The 19,011-nt window shown below is 39.7% G+C and overlaps 1 protein-coding gene across 3 annotated transcripts in view; it reads right to left on the reverse strand.

Annotated features, from left to right (window-relative positions):
• Window positions 1-19,011, reverse strand: part of Kiaa1958 (KIAA1958 ortholog) — a 183,065-nt gene that overhangs the window by 75,109 nt on the left and 88,945 nt on the right. For all 3 annotated transcript variants that reach the window (XM_057783836.1, XM_057783837.1, XM_057783835.1), the window contains exon 2: window positions 11,258-12,452. In XM_057783836.1, the coding sequence (XP_057639819.1) occupies window positions 11,258-12,428 (1,171 nt within the window). In that variant the 5' untranslated portion in view covers window positions 12,429-12,452. The remainder of the gene's footprint in view (window positions 1-11,257; window positions 12,453-19,011) is intronic.

Genomic DNA, 19,011 nt, shown 5'->3' on the forward strand with positions numbered 1-19,011 from the left:
GCCAAACTCTCACTATCTGCTGATGATAGTTTACATAAGCGACCCCAAAATTTCTACCAAGGAAGTTCTACAACTCATAAACACCTTCAGTAATGTAGCAGGATACAAGAGTAACTCAAAAAAATCAGTAGCCCTCCTGTACACAGATGATAAATAGACTGAGAAAAAAAATCAGAGAAACAGCACCTTTCACTATAGCTACAAATAACATTAAATATGTAGGAGTAACTCTAACCCAACATGTGGAAGACCAGTATGACAAGAACTTTAAATCACTGAAGAAAAAAACTGAAGAAGATATCAGAAAATGTTAAGATGTCCCTCATTCTTGGGTAGGTAGAATTAACATAGTAAAAATGGCAATCTCATCAAAAGCAATCTACAGATTCAATGCAATGCCCATTAAAACCCAAGCAAAATTCTTCACACACCTTGAAAGAACAATACTGAACTTCATATGGAAAATAAAAAACCCAAGATAGCCAAAACAATGCTGTAAAATAAAGGAACTTCTGAAGGCATCACAATACCTGACTTTAAACTCAAACTGTACTGAAAACAGCTTGGTATTGGCATCAAAACTGACATGAGAAAAAAAAAAAAGAAAGAAAAAAAAACTGACATGAGGATCAATGGAGCCAAATCGAAGAACCAGTTATCAATCCACACACCTACGAACACCTGATTTTTGACAAAGAAGTAAAAAAATATAAAATGAAAAAAAAGCATTTTCAAAAAATGGTGCTGGCATAACTGGGTATCAGCAGAATGAAAATAGATCCATATCTATCACCATGCACAAAACTCAAGTCCAAATGGATCAAAGACCTCAACATAAAGCCAGCCACACTGAACCTCACAGAAGAGAAAGTGGGGAGCACACTTGAACACATTAGCACAGGAGACCACTTCTTAAAATATAAGCCCAGCAACACAGACACTGAGAGAAACAATAAATGGGGCCTCCTGAAACTGAGAAGCTTCTGTGAAGCAAAGGACAAGATCAACAAGACAAGCCTTCAGAATTGGAATAGATCTTCACCACCCATATTGGACAGAGGGCTGATTTCCAAAATATGTAAAGAACATAAGAAATTAGTCATCAAATAATAAATAATCCAATAAAAAATGGACTACAGATCTAAACAGAACTCTCAACAGATGAATTTGAAATGGCTGAAAGACACTTAAGGAAATGCTCAACATCCTTAGCCATCAGAGAAATGCAAATCAAAACAACTCTGAGAATCCATCTTACACCTGTAAGAATGGCCAAGATCAAAAACACTGATGACAACTTATGCTGAAGAGGTTGTGGGGTAAAGGGAACACTCCTGCACTGCTGGTGGGAGTGCAAGCTGGTACAGTTGTTTTGGACATCAGTATGGCGATTTCTCAGAAAATTAGGAAACAACCTACCACGAGACCCAGCAATACCACTTTTGGGTATATATCCAAAGAATGCTCAATCATGCCACACAGGCACATATGCTCACCTATGTTCATAGCAGCGTTGTTTGTCATAGCCAAAACCTGGAAAGAACCTAAATGGCCCTCGACCTAAGAATGGATAAAAAAAATGGTACATTTACACAATGGAGTAGTACACAGTGAAAAATAATAATGACATCTTGAAATATGTGGGCAAATGAATGGATCTAGAAAACAACATACTGAGTGAGGTAACTCAGACACAGAAACACCAATATAATATGTGCTCAGTCATAAGTGACTTTTAGACATTAAGCAAAAACAAAACAAAAAACAAAATTAAATAGCCTACAATTCACAATCCTAAAGAATCTAGACAACAAAGAGGACCCTAAGAGAGACACATACACAGATCTAATCTACATGGGAAGTAGAAACAAACAAGATCTCCTGAGTAAATCGGGAGCATGGGGACCATGAAGAGGGTAGAAGGGGAGGGGAGAGCAGAGAAAAATATATAGCTCAATAAAAACAATTAAAAAAACTGCAGGGGCACATAAGGAAAACCGAAGTTGCAGGGCTCCCTTAAGAAAGACATAGCAAGTTTCAAGACTGGTCACGACTGTGACTTTCAGGAAGGAACTCCTAGCTAAAATATAACATACTTTCATGAAAAAAAAATTGAGGTTCAGGCCTTTCTGCTGCACAGTTGCTATAGCACGTGAGCACTGTAGCTGATGCAGGACAGTGAGGACTAGAAGGGGAGCCCTAACAAGCTGGAGTGGCCTAACAAGAGCAGTAGCATGAAACTTACTCTAACGGGCAGTATTTCTTGTAAACAGATGTCAGTTGTGGCTAAATAGGAAGAAAGGAAGGAAGGAAGGAAGGAAGGAAGGAAGGAAGGAAGGAAGGAAGGAAGGAAGGAAGGAAGGAAGGAAGGAAGGAAGGAAAAGAGACAAAGGACTGGTTTACTACTTCTAACACATTCAGTTTTCGCATGCCAACATTTCAGCCAATGACAGGCTGTACGTAACCGTACGACTAGGGCAACAGCAGTCTCATGATTACCACAAACGGAAACTCCTTCAAGCTCAGTGGTCATACCTATCACAGTACTGTGTGTGTGCAGTGATATCAATATAAATAAGAATGACTTCAATGTAAATAAGAGTAAAGCACTCGATAAGTGAGTATATTAGTTTATATGCTTACAAATTATCTGACTTTCTAAGCAACCACTTTAATGTACACTACACATACACAAGATACGAGGATAAGAAGAGCATTAGGTAGGTCCTGAAATAGGTATTAAAGACAGGCAGTACTATATCAGGAGATGGCACTGCACCTTTTATGGCCCCCAAGATCTTCCAAATGGGACAACATTGGGAGGAGGAAGATGGTGATAATAGTGATCCTGACTGTGAAGGCCTCAGCTAATGTGTTTATTTCTTGGTTTTTAACTAAATTAGTTTAAAATTCTTGAAAAAAAAGAAAAGAAAAAACCCATGTAATCTAAAGATGGGTTAATTTGTCAGTAAAGAAAGCCATTTTTAAATGAGTTGAACACAGCCTGAGTGTAGTTTGTAGTCCACAGCTGACCACGGAGATCTGGTGTGACCCATGGTCTTCATCCTACTGAGCTGGTTCAAAGTCTTGTTAGGAATGTCTGTGTCCTCCTGAGACCCCTCTAGCCCCAGGTTACCAAGAAATTTGGGTGGGAATGGGGTTAATGACTTCATCCTGTATAAAATCAGGCGTGCTGGTAAAATAAGGAAGCTTTAACTAAGCTAGTATAGTCAAAAACCGAAATAAACACCAATATTAGTCCATTCTGCACTTGCCATGGCCCTCATTAAATCCTCCCTGAGTTACTCAAGACGTATCATGTCAGCTAAGCATAAGCAAGCTGTGTTAGGTGGGAACATGGAAGATCATTGTACACTTATTTAAGTACCATTTACAATATGGCATCAATAAGTATTAAGTATAACAGAGAAGTACCCCATCCGCCAAAGAAAGACTATGGTAATGCCTGGTGCCTACTCATTCACCCAGAACAACTTTGGGTCCTATAAACTCCACACATAGTATATGATTGGAATAGACATACTACTTTTTTTTTAATATATTATACTTTTACAGTACTTTTTTATTTTTAGCTATGTTTATGCTCAAAAGCATCGGCTAGTGTGGTACAGTTATCTACAGCATTCATCATCTGGCATGTTATACAAGTTTGTAGCCTGGGAGCAATAAGTGGTACCATAAGGGCTAGGTGTGTATAAGGCATACCTCCAGGTTTGTGTAACATTACAACACTACCTCCTAATACATTTCTCAGAATGTATCCTCAGAGTTAAGTGATACACGATCACTCCTAAAGACTATATGGTGATCTGTTCCATAGTGGAGCGACAGAATCACCACCTTCACTCTTGCTCATGACATGTTCATGTGTGCCTGTGCCTGCGCGCACACACACAATTCTGAAAATAAACAAAAGGGAACCCTAAAGAAGATCCATTACTATTGTGACCAAAAACCTAGCAAGAAGCAGCTTCAGGAAGAGAGGTTTATTTTGGCTCATGTTTGGGAGGTACAGCCCACTATGGGGCTGGGGGAGAAGCATGACTGTGGGGGGCTCCTTGGCAATGGGGAGCCTGTAGCAGTTGTTTGCTCACATTTCAGCAGAGCAGGAAGCAGAGAAAGGGGAGTGCTGGTGCACACCCGACTTTCTCCTCTTCAGTGTGTCCCCACCCCCAGCCTATGGGATGGTGCTACCCACTTCCTTAGTTAATCCTCTCTAGAAAAGCATGTCTCCTAGGTGATTCTAAATCCTGTCAAATTGATAGTGAATATTAATTTCTACCCTAGTTAGGGTTACTATTTCTATGATGAAATGCCTTGACCAAAAGCAAGTTAGGAAGAAAAGGATTTCCTTGTCTTACTCTTCCACATTGCTGTCCAACACTGAAGGAAGTCAGGACAGGAACTTAAGAAGGCCTGAGACTTGGAGGGTGCTCCTTACTGGCTTGCTCTCCATGGCTTGTCAGTCTTTTTTTCTTTTTTCTTCTTTTTAAAAAAAAGAAAACAAACTATCTTTTTTCATTTTACATACCAATCCCAGTTCCTACCCCCCCCCATTCCATTCACCTATCCCCCAACCCCACCCTCATCCACTCCTCAGAGGGTAAGGCACACTGGGGAAGATCCAATCACTCCCTACTAGGCCGAGCAAGGTATCCATCCAAAGAGAACAGGTTCCCAAAAAGCCAGTACAAGTAGTAGGGATGAATCCTAGTGCCACTGTCAGTGGCCCCACTGTCTGCCCCAGCCATTCACACTCAGAGGGACTAGTTTGGAGCTATGTCACTGTCACCCACATTCAGAGGAACTAGTCTGGTCCTATGCTGGTTCCTTCCCTGTACGGCTGGAGTTGGTGAGTTCTCATAAGCTCAGGTAGACTGTTTCACTGGGTGAACCCATCATGGTCTTGACCTCATTGCTCCACTGCAGGTGTCTGCCTCTGTTTCCATCAATTGCTGGTTGAAGGTTCTACGGTGATATTTAAGATATGCATCAGTCCGACTACAGGGCAAGGCTAGTTCGGGCACCCTCTCCTCTACTGCTTAGGGTCATAGCTGGAGTCATCCTTATGGATTCCTGGGAATAGTTCATGATCATAAAGAAGCTAAGTAACAAGGTGAACCGTAAGAAAAACATACATAGAGCCACCTGGAAAGGGAAATAGACAGATCACCTGACAAAACTGGGAGCATGGGGGTGGGAGGAGGAAGGAGAGTCAAAGGGGAAGAGGAAGGGGGGAGGAAGATAATTTGAGGGAATAGGATAGTCAAGATGGAGGAAGGGCAGAGACGAGAGCAAGGAAAGAAATATTTTGATTGAGGGAGCCATTATGGGGCTAGCAAGAAATCAGTCTGCTTTCTTATAGAACTCAGGACCACCAGTCCAGAAGTGACCTCACCCACGTGGACTGGGCCCTCCCTCATCAATCACTAATTAAGAAAATGCTCTATATGCTTGCCTGCAGCCCAAGATTATATAAGAATCGTTTTAACTGAGGCTCCTTTTCCAGGGCTACTTTAGTTTGTGTCCAGTTGACACTGAACTACCCAGTCCAACAGAGTTACAGATGCATGAGTATGTTTAAGACCAGACATAAGAAACTAACTCATGACACAATAGGGCTTTAAACTCTATCCTGACAAATGACCGACATTCATAGAAACTTCAAAACTTAATGGAATCAAAGCTACTGCTAGTAACTCTAATAATACTTGGGTACTTTGTTTACTGCTAAAATCTATATTGAGCAGAATGACAGGAATAATATGAAAATCGATGCTTTGATTCACACCTTAGTATTTGACAACTTTATAAATTCAGTTCTGAACCAAAATAAGGATGATTTTCTATCAGGGAACAAAACTCAAGCACTGTGGCAATGCATTATGAAACTATCTCCTACATTCTAGAATGGAACTTTTGCTGGCCCTCACAGACAATTAATAATAGACTTTAGGCCATTTAAGACTACTAGCCTATTATGTGCTCAGCCTGTTTGTTTCTTTAACTCACCTTTAAGAGAACAATGTAACCACCAAGTTTAGTTGCCTTTTTCTCTTTTACTTCCATGATTTCTCATGGAATTAACCTTTATAACCTAAGCTAAAGTTTAGTTGCAATTTTTTTTTTAAAGACAGGATTTCTACATACCTCTGGCTCTCCTGAAAATCACTATATAAACCAGCATAGACTTAAACTTACAGAGGTCTTCTTGTCTCTGGAGTGCTGGGATTAAAGGCAAGCACCAGGCCTGTCTCCTAGAGTATCATCTGGGAATTCTAATGATCATTTGCTGGAAAATGCAAAACCAGAGGTTGAAAGTAATCTTATAAAATGAATATTCACTGGGGGAGATATCTTAATAGAGGGGACCATTGTGGGGTTAAGGAGAAACTTGGTGCCAGGGAGGCTCCTAGGAACCCACAAGGATGAACCCAGCTAAGATTCCTCTAGCAATAGTGGAAAGGGTGCCTGAATTGGCCCTCCCCTGTAATCAGATTGGTGACTACCCTAGTTGTCATCATACAGCCTTCATCCAGTACCTGTTGAAAAGAGAGGGCAGAGACCCGCAGTCAAGTACCGGGCTGAGTTCTGGGAGTCCAGCTGAAGAGGGGCAGAGGGATTACACGTGCAAGGAGGGTCAAGAACAAGATAGGAAAACTGGCAGAGACAGCTGACCTGAGCTTGTGGAAGCTCACAGACTCTGGACAAACAGCTAGGGAGCCAGCATGGGGACAACCTAGGCCCTCTGCATCTGGGTAACAATTGTGTAGCTTGGTTTTTTGGGAGGCTCTTAGCAGTGGGACCAGGGCCTGCTCCTGATATATGAGCTGGCTCTTTGGAACCTATTTCCTATGGTGAAATGCCTTGTTCAGCCTGGAAGCGGAGAGGAGGAGCTTGGTCCTGCCTCAGCTTGATGTGTCTGCCATGCTTTGTTGATTTCCATGAGAAGGCTTAGCCCATAAGTGGAGAAGGAGGAGGAGTGGATGGGGGAGAGTAAGGAGGAGGTGGGGAGAGAGAACGGGAGGTGAACCTGTGGTTGATATGTAAAATAAATTAAAAAAATGAAAAAACTGAATATCACTATAAATGTTGATTGCAACATGCAGATATTGCTTGATAAACAATGATGTTTGTAATTCTATTTGTTATCTGGATCATCTGGGGTCAGTGGCATAATCCCATGTAAAAATCCGTTAAAGATTTCTTTAAAGTATTCCTCATTCCTTCCCAATGAGATGCTTTATGTGCTGTTCAATAAAAGAGCAAAGTATGTTAATAGGAGGGACACAGGAACAAACCCACAAGACTGCCTTCAGGCAGTGCAGGTTCTGTCTCACACAAGGACATGGAGAGGGAAGTGAGAGCATCAACTCTGGGCCACTCCTGGCTAAATGAGACTAATAGGAAGTGCTGTGATTTCTTTCCTTAATATGACACCGATGTACCTGAGGTGACTCTGAGTTTATTTTTAATGTGCTCAAATGACTGCATGGTACCACTAAAACCAGAACAACTTCTCTTTGTTTCAGGCTGACTCAATGAGTCATTTATCAACTTATTATTAAAATAGAATCTATAAAGTCACGTAGTATTACTGTGATGATCTGAGAAAGACTCAGAATTCTATGGTGTTCGAGTGCCTGTTCTAAATTTTGACTATTTTTCCCACAGCTTTCCTCTTTAGTCCTAATCATGCTTTATACATGAATTGTATAGGGTCCCCTTATACTGTAACCACACGCATTAACTGTGTAGGGTCCCCTTATACTGTAACCACGTACATTAACTGTGTAGGGTCCCCTTATACTGTAATCACACGCATTTGTATGTATTAGATTATGTGAGACCATCAACTATAAATAAACATAAAACACAAGTAAATAAGTTAAACTTTAAAATTCAGAACGTAGAACCTAGGTCGGACTCCAGGAAGCACAGGCGAATCATGTTAAGTCTCTGTGGCTCTCACACAAGTGCCGACTGGGTTTTCATTAATCTCGCTGTTGTTTCCAGTCCAGACAGAGTTTCTCTGAAGTCAGTAGCATGTTGAAAATTTTGTATCTTTCCACAACATGAGAACCACATCTTGGAAATCTGTCATTACTGGTTCTTCAGAGTGCTTTTCTTGAGCATTCTACACTGGGCCAAACTAATTCTCCTTATAAGAGTGAAATAAGACGAGTTCATGGCTGGATACAGTACATGCAATCCTTGGTCAAGCCTGACGTTTATAACTGACATAAGAAGTGCAATTTCAATAAAGGAAGAAAAAAACCCTAATGTAATAATATACTAATGAAAGAATTAAAACTGCTTGTCTTTCAAAAAAGTTAAATTTCTTTTCCAAGTAATTATACAATAACATTCAAATATGGTTTATAGTTGCGTTCCACGACTTGTTTCACAGGGTTAGAGTTAGTGTGGATCAAAGCAGAAGTCTTAGTAAGTTATGAACATGCTAAATGACTCTGCAAAATATATTTCTGAATTGTTTCATTAAATATAAATTGATAATATGGAAAACTCTGCCAGGCTGTCTAAAAAAAAAAAAAAGACAACCATTTAAGTGAAAAGTACTATGTATACCCTCCATATATTAAAAGTTTGATTTCCTAGTACAAAGATGTTTTCTGCCTGACAGACATGTGTCCAGCAATGTAAAGATTATCCCAGTCTAAGTCCACAGGATTATATAACAATTAAAGTAGAAAGTTCTTTTAAAAAAAGGAAGCATAATTGGACATGGTAATGCCTATAATTCTAGCACTTAGGATGTAGAGGAAAAAAGTTCAAGGCCTTCCTCTGAGAAGGGGTGGAACAAGAGAGGAAGAGAGGGAGGGAGAATGAATGAATGAATGAATGAGCATAAGCCTACAGAATAGGAAAAAATATTTACAAACCATTAAGGGACTTACATCCAGAATACGGAGAACTCTTACAACTCAAAGTAGACAAGAGAATCTATTTTTAAGATAAGCAAAGAATCTGAAAATTTTCAAAAGAATATACATATATGACCAATAAGAACATGAAAAATGATCAATATCATTAGCTATTAAAATAATAAAGGCTAGATTATAATACTACGTTTTACATATAAAAGCATAGTAACTTTTGTTTTAAGTCAGAGTCTCCTTACGTAGCTCCAGGTGGCTTAGAACTTGCTATGTAGACCAAATTAGCCTTGAACTCACAAAGATTTGCCTACCTCTGCCTCCTGTGTATTGAGAGTAAAGGAGAAATTTCTAAAACATAGAAAATAATGTGTTGGTGACAGAGAAATAGGAACCTTCGTCCATTAGTGGCAAGAGTTAAAACCAAATGGCTTTAGAAAATGGGTCCGTGGCTTCTCATCCTAAAGTAGCTGCCCACACAAAAATCAAAGAAAATGCTCACGTACCAAAGGTGGAAACAGCTCACATGTCTGTCCATCAACTGAAGAAAAATAAAGCATATTTATAGTAAAATATTACTTGGCAATAAAAAATGCTCTAATATGGATTGACCCTGAAAATACCACACTAAATCAAAGTAGTCACAAGAGGTTATAAAGTAAATTCACAAAAGTAGATAAGCGGTTGCCATGAACTGGGAGAAGAAAACAGAAACTGCTTCTTCTGGGACTGAGCAGCACTTCAAAGGAGTGCTGGCAGTTAAGAGTAATTGTTGCTCTTGCAAAGGACACATGATGATTCACAATCTGATGTCATTTTTGACCTCCTTGGGCACTAGTCAAACATGTGATACACATATACATGGACACAAACACTCATAGAATAAAAATTTAAAAAGTGTGTTTTATGGTATGAATCACATTTCAATGAAACTGTTAAAAAACAACCACATAAAAGTCCATAACTTTTCAACTAACATACTTTTCAAAACAACTGATCATTTTCAGTATCTGTCATTACTGACAGCAGGGTTATGGTAGGAACATCTTCAGTGGTAAGTTCCTTTTGGAGACCTTGGGGCTAATACTATAACTATAAATGAGCACTTGTAAAAGCAACTTAATTCTAGGGAGTTTCAGGCCAAAGACACAAGTAGCTCAGTATTTAAGGGTGTTTCCCTGAGATCTAGAGAGATGGCTCAGTGTTTAAGAGCACTTCCAGGCGTTCTGAATTCAATTCCCACCGACTACATTGTGGCTCACAACCATCTACAGTGGGATCTGAAGCCTTCTTCTGGCATTACATGTAGATAGAGTACTCATATACATAAAATAAATAACTAAAAATCTTTAAAAAAATATGTTTCCCCAAACGCATGCCCTGTTGAGAGGGACTAAATTTGCCGAAGTGTTCTGCTTTCTATATTCTCTGTGTATCTATTCACCCTTGTCCATACATCTACTTATGTCCTCTTAGATTTGAATTATAGACGTCCAAAGAATGCGCATCAAACCCCCTATATATCACAATATCCTGGCTCAAATAAACAATGGACACTTGGGAGGCAGAGGCAGGCAGATCTCTGTGAGTTCGAGACCAGCCTGGTCTACAATAGCTAGTTCCAGGACAGGCTCCAAAACCACAGAGGAACCCTGTCTCGAAAAACAAAAAACAAAACAAAACAAACAAAAAAATGGATATTTGAATTAAAGAGCACTAGAATGTTGGAGTGCAGAGGTAGCAGCTATGAAAAGCTCTACAAACCTCTCAGTGTGAATGTACCGAGTTAAGCCGGCCTACTCCAGAAATGTATGTTATCTGATTCTGTTAAGTTTTGAGAGATGGGATCAAATACTTGTTTAAGAAGTTACCTGTTTCTTTTATAAAATCAGTTTAAATTATCACACTAACTAAAATGAATGGCAATAGGAAACTGGATCAAATAAAAAGTAAGAAAAAATATTATCATATACCTTATTCAATATCAGTTGGCTTAACTACCTTGATACCAATAGGAAAAAGAAATTTTTTCAAAAATAGATTTACTATAAAAGCTCAGCTAAGGTTGGATATGAACCTTACATCTAGCCATCAAAAGCACAATCTTCCAGTTGCCATCTTAGCCCTAAGGTGTACTACCAAATGGATAGATAGCCTTCTTCAGATAGAGTTCCTCCACAGTATTCATTACATGTAACACATTTAATTATTTCTGTCTTCCTGACAAGGAAAAACGACTGCATCCTAGCAAACTAAACCAATGGTCTTAGAAGTGCTGATGGCGCAGAATTCTCTAAAGTATGCGGATGAGGGATTTATAGTCACCTCGTGTTCCATACCTGGAATGCACTGTGCAGTGGCTTCAGTGGTTATGGTTGGAGCGACAGGAGGCTGCTGTTGACTGGAGCTCACTTCAGGCTCTGTGTTCACTGAGGGAGAGAGGGCTACCTCACAAGATGAGACCTGGCTAGACAAATGGGGCAGGAACTCCTCTGAAGCCACCTGTTCATCCTGTCCAGGCAGTTGCAGGGCAGATAAAGGGATACTGATCTGTTTGTTAGGATGTGATGTGCTCACAGGCATCTGCATGGTCACCTGGTGGGCAGTGCCATGGACACCAGCGGGTCCTCTGTTTGGTGAAGCCAGAGATACCCTAGCAGTCTTTGGGATGATTGGTCTGGAGATCACAGAGGGGGATGCTGACACAATCTGTGGGTCTAGCTCTGCACTGATGGCAGATGTTACATGGGGAATCAGTTTAGCAGACCCTACACAGGAGGGACCAGCATGAGTTTGAGGCTTGGGCTTTGCCATCTGTGTCAAGGAAAGGGCTGGTCCATCTACCCCTCCAGTCAGCTCTGCATTTGCTACAATGTAATAATCTTCAGGAATCTCTTGCTTGATTTTCTTGATGATGACATCACTACTGCACTCATCAACCATCTGTCCCTGGGAACTTGAATGGATGGAAGATGGGACTATTCCTGGCCTTTTACGAGCAATACTTTGAGGCCTCTGGGTTTGCGGTTCAAAGTCACTGTCTTCATCTGTAACAGAAGACTCACAAACCATGTCAAACAGTGTGTTTTCATCTTCATACTCCTCAACAGCTTCGTCCAGTTCAGAGGGCTCACTGCAGTAAGAGAAGTCACAAGAGTCTCTGGTTCGGCCACAGTCCAGCTTTGCCTTCACGGGTCTCCCAGGGTATCTTTCCACAGGGCTAGTCTGTGTCTCAGAAGGCACCCCAATTATACTGGGACTATCAGAATTAAAACTTCGGTTGTCCTGGAAACAAACCCTCTCTTGGGACCCAGCTCTGCAAGTAGCTGTTAGTGGCCAGTGGTAAGCATGGCCAGCACTACAGCCCCACATTGCAGTCAGGTTCCCATGGGAACCTTCAGAAAGCAAGTGTTTCAGGTTTGGAATGAGGCTGCAAATGGTCCCATGGCTGTGGGCCCAGCTGACCAATTTGGACAGATTCTCAGATGAGGTATGAAGACAATCCTCCATGTTACAGGATCAGCAGTGTCTTTCCTAAAGGGAAATAATCAGAATGAGAAGCTGTTATTACCTAAAACATTCCCACATTACTAATTCTTTCCAGCCATAATCACTTGGAATAAAAAAGAAATAAACATCTAAACTACATGTAGATACCACACTGCATAAGAACAGGAATTGGAAAGATGAAAACAGCTGATTGTACACACAGTATGGAATTGGAAGAAAAACTTGTTAGTTTTCTTTATTGCTGAAATTCCTGCAGAGAAGAAAAGAAACAATGAAGAGAGAGAACTGGGCAGCAGTTGGAGGTATTTCTTCATGGTGCATTTTCTTTCTGTAGTAACAGGAGGTTTATTTGCTCAGCCCTTCATAAAACGTGTGCACTGCCTTCATTAACTAAGAGGATTGCTCTTCCAATGTTACAATCTAGTAAACTTCATCAAAACAAAGTTTGGATCCATTGTAAGACGAATGTCAGAGTAGGAAAGTCAATCTGCTGGACACTAGAAAACAAGACAAGTGAGAACCAAGGAGAGAATGAGGCACTAAACTTAGCGACCCAAGGAAGAAAGTCTTCGAAGAAAAGGAAGAACAGGCTAGAAGGAAATATGCTGTGGGAGTAGGCGGTGGGCAATGCAGCCGGAACAGGCAGCCTGAAGTTCTTGCCACATCAGAATCATTCCAAATTCCTGAAATGGAGGCTATGAGTTTGAGGCCAGCCTAACCTATAATCTGATGAAGTTACTGTAATAAATTATAAATCAACACTACCTCCAAATGCTAATGCAAAAATGCTTGACAAAGAATTATCAAAGGGAATCCAATAATGTAAATATAGGTTAACACATTGTTACCAAGCAAACATACCCCAGGAGTGAAAAATAAGACAGACAGACAGACAGATACATAACAGACAGATAGATAAACATAATTCAAGGCACTAACAGTTGATGGGAGAAAATCTAAAAGACCACTTCAATAGACGCAAGGGGAGGGGGAATTAATCCTTTTAACAAACTAATAATATTTGGCAAATTCCCCAAATGGACAAAGCGCGTCCATGAACATCTATAGCTAATACTTACATTTAGTGTAGAAGAATGACTACTTTAAACTATACTTAATGTAGAAGAAGTTACCTATTATCACTTCTACTCAACACTGCACTGGGAGCCCTAAGCACTGAAGAGAGGTGAAAAGGGTCAGGGAAAGGGAAGTAGAAGTAACGGAGAAGGAGTAAGGTGAGAGGGAAAGAAATCAAATGGTTCCTGTTTGTAATGCATAGAGTTCTTTATGTTTACAGCCCGAAGGAACTGGAGCATCTACTGGAAAATACTGCTGAATTTTGCAAAAATAACAGGAATAAGTATAATAAAAGATGTTGAGGACTTCTATACTCAAGAGTACAAAGCAAGCTGGGCATAAAGGCACACACCTTTAATCTCAGCACTTGGAAGGCAGAGGCAGGTGGTTCTGTTGAGTTTACAGAATGAGTTTCAGGACAACCAGGATACCCACAAAAACCATGTCTTGAAAAACTTAAAAAAAAATTAAAGCACAAAACAATAAGAAAACTTAAGCATGTCATAATAAATAGATAAACCACATTAGTGTGTTTCAAAAGTTGACATAGTTAGGCTGTCTCCTAATCCATCTATATTCCTAATGTAATTCCAACCAGAAAGGCATTGCAGGTCACAAAAATATTTTTTGGGACTTTATTGTAGAGATAACAATAAGGCATTATGTGATTTTAAGTACGACAGTAGCTTTAGAGTCATTCTGATTATAGGATGAAAAGATAAGACTAGAAGCAAGAATTCAAGTGAAATGTAACAATAGCCATCCTTGAAAAGTGGCAGAGGGATCTAGTGGTCCTAGCTCAGGCCTATTCTCTCTGAGGTCCCAGACTTTCTTGTTTTCAAATTTCATATATATTCCCCCCTCCTCCCTTCAATGTCTCTCAAGTCCTCCCACTTTCAAATTTATGGCCTCCTTTAATTTTTATTGTTACATATGTATAAACATATACATAAAAGCTGCTGAGTCCATTTATTGCTTGTATGTATATGTCTTTAGGGCCGACAAATTGATATCCAATTGGGGTTCCACCCTGGGGAAGATTAATTCTCCCTCTCTCAGCAGTTATTAATTGGCTGTAGTTCTTCATCTATGGGTAGTGCCTTGTGAGTCCTTCTGTCCTTGTTTGTGCATCGACTGGTGTTGTTATTGTTCAGGTTTTGTTTAAGTAGTCATGCTGTTGAGACATGAGTGTAGTTTCCCTGCCATATAATCTTAAAGCAGACCCCCTAGTCATCTAGCTCTTAGAACCTTTTCTCCCTCTTTTCCTCGATGTTCCCAGAGCTGTGGGTGCAGGGGTTGTGTTGGATATTAGTTGGGGCTTTGTATCTTACAGTCAGTTGTTCTCTGTATCTTATTCAACGGTGGCTTTCTGTAATGGATTCTGTCTTCTGCACAAAGAAGCTTCATTGATGAGGGGTAAGAAGTGCACTCATCCATGGGTGTAAGGACGAGTATTAAGAATGCAGTCGAGATTCTCCTTCTTTGGAAAGGTAGCAGTAGTTCTCTAGGTTCCATGGCCTCACCAGCCATCAGTAGTTGACTATGTTTTCTAGACCAGAAATGAATTCCATGCTTCTGAGCAGGGCTTACCCCAAGATAAAAGTATTCTTGAACCTTTGGAGATATCTTGCTATGCTTGCCACTGTGACTTATGAGCCTCACAGTTGAGTATGACCCTTAGTTGCTTTTCTCCTTAGCAGCTTGGCTTGCAGAGGAAGCTTGATTACTCCATGTCTTGTGTCAGAGAGTATAGGAACACTACATTAAATGTGATCTGATAATACACCTAGTGGGAAAGTTGGAATAAATGCAATGCCTTTATCCTTTTCTGATGTCATAGAGTGACGACCTCTATTCAGTGCAAGTTGTAAAAATTAAGACTGAATTATTAGACTCTGCGAATTTTGAACTATTAGGAGGTTTTGTTTTTTAAAGATTTTATTTACTTTTATGTGTATGAGTATTTTGTCTGCATGTATGTAAGTACACTGCATGCATGCCTGTGGAGTGTAGACAGAAGTTTCTGTCCCGCTGGGTCCCGGACCAGCCATTCAGTCCCAAAGAAACACACAGAGGCTTATATTAATTACAAACTGTTTGGCCTATTAGCACAGGCTTATTATAAACTAGCTCTTACAACTTAAATTAACCCATAATTCTTGTCTATGTTTAACCACCTGGCTTGGTACCTTTAATCAGTGAAGCATCCTCATCTTGTTTCCTCTGCATCTGGCTGGTAACAACATCTCTGCCTTTCCTCTTTCCAGAATTTTAGTCTGGGTACTCCATATATACTTCCTACCTAGCAACTGGACAATTAGCATTTATTAAACCAATATGAGTGACAAATCTTTATAGGGTACAAAAACATTATCCCATAGCTATGGAGGCCAGAAGGAGGACACTGGATCCCCTGGAACTGTAGTTAAGGACTGTTGTAAGACACCATTTAGGGCTGGGAACTGAACCTTGATCCTCTAGAGCCTTCATCCTCCAGCCCTGGTCAGTTTTCTTGAGACAGGCATAAGCTAGTTAGCATGGTATGAATATTGTTTCCTCTCCTCCTCCTCCCCCACCCCCAGTTCTTCTCATCCTCCTATGTAGTGCTCAGATCTGCTCAGAGTCCTTTATAGTACCAACCCTAAGCCAGGGACCGCTGCAGGAACGGACCCAGACCAGGGACATTTACAGAAACACGTCTGAGTCAACAACCTAGGCTAGAGCAGGCCTGAGACAACAAACTCCAAGGGAGTGGAGCAAAGCCCGGGAACTCTGAGCAACCTCCAGGAACACGGAGTGACCAAAAAGGTAACTAGAACCGTGGCACTGACTGTACCATGAGGAACAACCATCTGAGCCTTGGATTCACTGGAACCTAGAAGATTAATCAACAGAATCCCAGACAGCTCCAACAACACCTATTAGAGGAAAAGATGAGTTTAAAAGGTAAGAACACATGCAACACCACAAAGAACAACACGACACCAGTAAAACCTAAAGACCCTACAAAAGCAAGACTTGAACTACCAAATATAGATGAAGCAGAAGAAAACGAGCTAAAAAATAACTTCAGGAGAATGTTTGAAACTCTTAAAGAGGAAATGGGAAATTCCCTCAAAGAAATAGAGAAAAAGACAAACAAAAAATTGGAAGACATCCAATAAATAAAACTAAGAAAAAGAAATCAAACATATAAAAGAAACTATTCAAGACTTGAAATTTAAATAGAGACAATAAAGAAAACACAAGCTGAGGGAATTATAGAAACAGAAATCATGAAACAATGATCAGGAACCAAAAATGCAAGCATGAACAGCAGAATACAAGACATGGAAGACAGAATCTCAAGCGCTGAAGATACAAAAGAGGAAACAGACTTGTCAGTTAAAGAAAATATTAAATTTAACAAAAGCTCAAGCCAAAATATCCAGAAAATATGGGACGCTATGAAAAGGCCAAATCTAAGAATAGGTATAGAAGAAGGAGAAGAAGTTCGACTCAAAGGCACAGAAAATATATTTAACAAAATTGTATAAGAAAATTTTCCAAACCTAAAGAAATATATGCCTATGAAGATAAAAGAAGCTTACAGAACACCAAATAGACTGGATCAAAAAAAAAAAAAGTCCCCTCGTCACATAATAATCAAATCACTAAACATACAGAATAAAGAAAGAATATTAAGAGCTGCAAAGGAAAAAGGCCAAACAAAATATGAAGGTAGACCTATCAGAATTACACCTGACTTCTCACTGGAGACAGTGAAAGCCAGAAGGTCATGGTCAGGTGTTATGCAGATATTAAGAGACCATGGATACCAGCCCAGACTACTATACCCAGCAAAACTTTCAATCACCATAGAAGAACAAAACAAGGTATTCCATGACAAAACCAGATTTAACCTAGCCACAAACCCAGCCCTACACAAAATACAAGGAAAGCTCCAACCCAAGGAACTTGGCTACATTAACAAAAACACAGACAATTGATGGTCTCATAGCAGCAAATCCCAAAGAAGGGGAAAATGCACAAATTCACATCATCAACAATGAAAACTAAATTAACAGGAGATAGCAATCATTGGTCATTAATATCCCGTAATATAAATGGGCTCAACTCACCTATAAAAAGGCACAGGCTAACAGATTAGTTAAGAAAACAAAATCCATCCTTCTGCATACAAGAAACACATCTCAACCTCAAAGACAGACATCGTCTCAGAGTAAAGGGTTGGGAAAAAATATTCCAATCAAATGGACATAAGAAAAAAGCAGGTGTAGCTATCCTAATATCTAACAAAATAGACTTCAAACTAAAATCAATCAGAGACAAAGAAGGACATTTCATATTAGTCATAGGAAAAATCCATCAAGAGGAAATCTCAATACTGAATATCTATGCTGCAAATACAAGGGCACCCTCATATGTAAAAGAAACACTCCTAAAGCTTAAATCATATATTAAACCCCACACTAATAGTGGTATACTTCAACACTCCACTCTCACCATTGGAAAGGTCAGTCAGACAAAAAAATGAACAGAGAAATAAAGGAACTAACAGATGTTATGACTCAAATGGACTTAAAAAAGACATCTATAGAATATTCCATCCAAACATAAAAGAATACAACTTCTTCTAAGCACCACATGGAACCTTCTCAAAAACTAACCACATACTTAGTAACAAAACAAACCTCAACAAATATAAAAAACTTGGAATAACCCCATGTGTCTTATCAGATCACCATGGTTTAAAACTAGAAATCAATAACAATACTAACTCCAGAAAACTCACAAACACATGGAAATTAAACAATGCTCACCTGAATCATCAATGGGCCAAGGAAGAAATAAAGGGACAAATTAAAAACTCCCTAAAATTGAATGAAAATGACTATACAACATACACAAATGGCAATCTTATCAAAAGCAGGTAGCCTTGAACTCAGATCTGCCTACCTCTGCCTCCTGAGTGCTACAGATTCAAAGCAATGCCCAGCAAAATTCTTCAGATCTCGAAAGAACAGTACTCAACTTCATATGGAAAAGAAAAAAACCCAGGATAGCCAAAATAATCCTATACAATAAAGGAACTTCTGGAGGGATCACAATCTACTTCAAACTCTACTGCAGAGCTCCAGTACTGAAAACAGCCTACTATTAGCACAAAGACAGACAGGAGAGCAATGGAACGGAATCGAAGATCCGGATATTAACCCACACATCCTTGAACAGTTTATTTTTGACAAAGAAGCAAAAAATATCAAATGGAAAAAAGAAAGCATATTTAACAAGTGGTGATGGGATAACTGGATATCAACATGTAGAAGAATGAAAATAGATCCATGTCTATCACCATGCACAAAACTCAAGTCCAAATGGATCAAAGACCTCAACATAAAGCCAGTCACACTGAACCTCATAGAAGAGAAAGTGGGGAGCACACTTGAACACATTAGCACAGGAGACCACTACCTAAATAGAACCCCAGCAGCACAGGCACTGA

The sequence above is a fragment of the Chionomys nivalis genome, chromosome 11 (assembly GCF_950005125.1).
Source record: "Chionomys nivalis chromosome 11, mChiNiv1.1, whole genome shotgun sequence".
NCBI lineage: Eukaryota > Metazoa > Chordata > Mammalia > Rodentia > Cricetidae > Chionomys > Chionomys nivalis.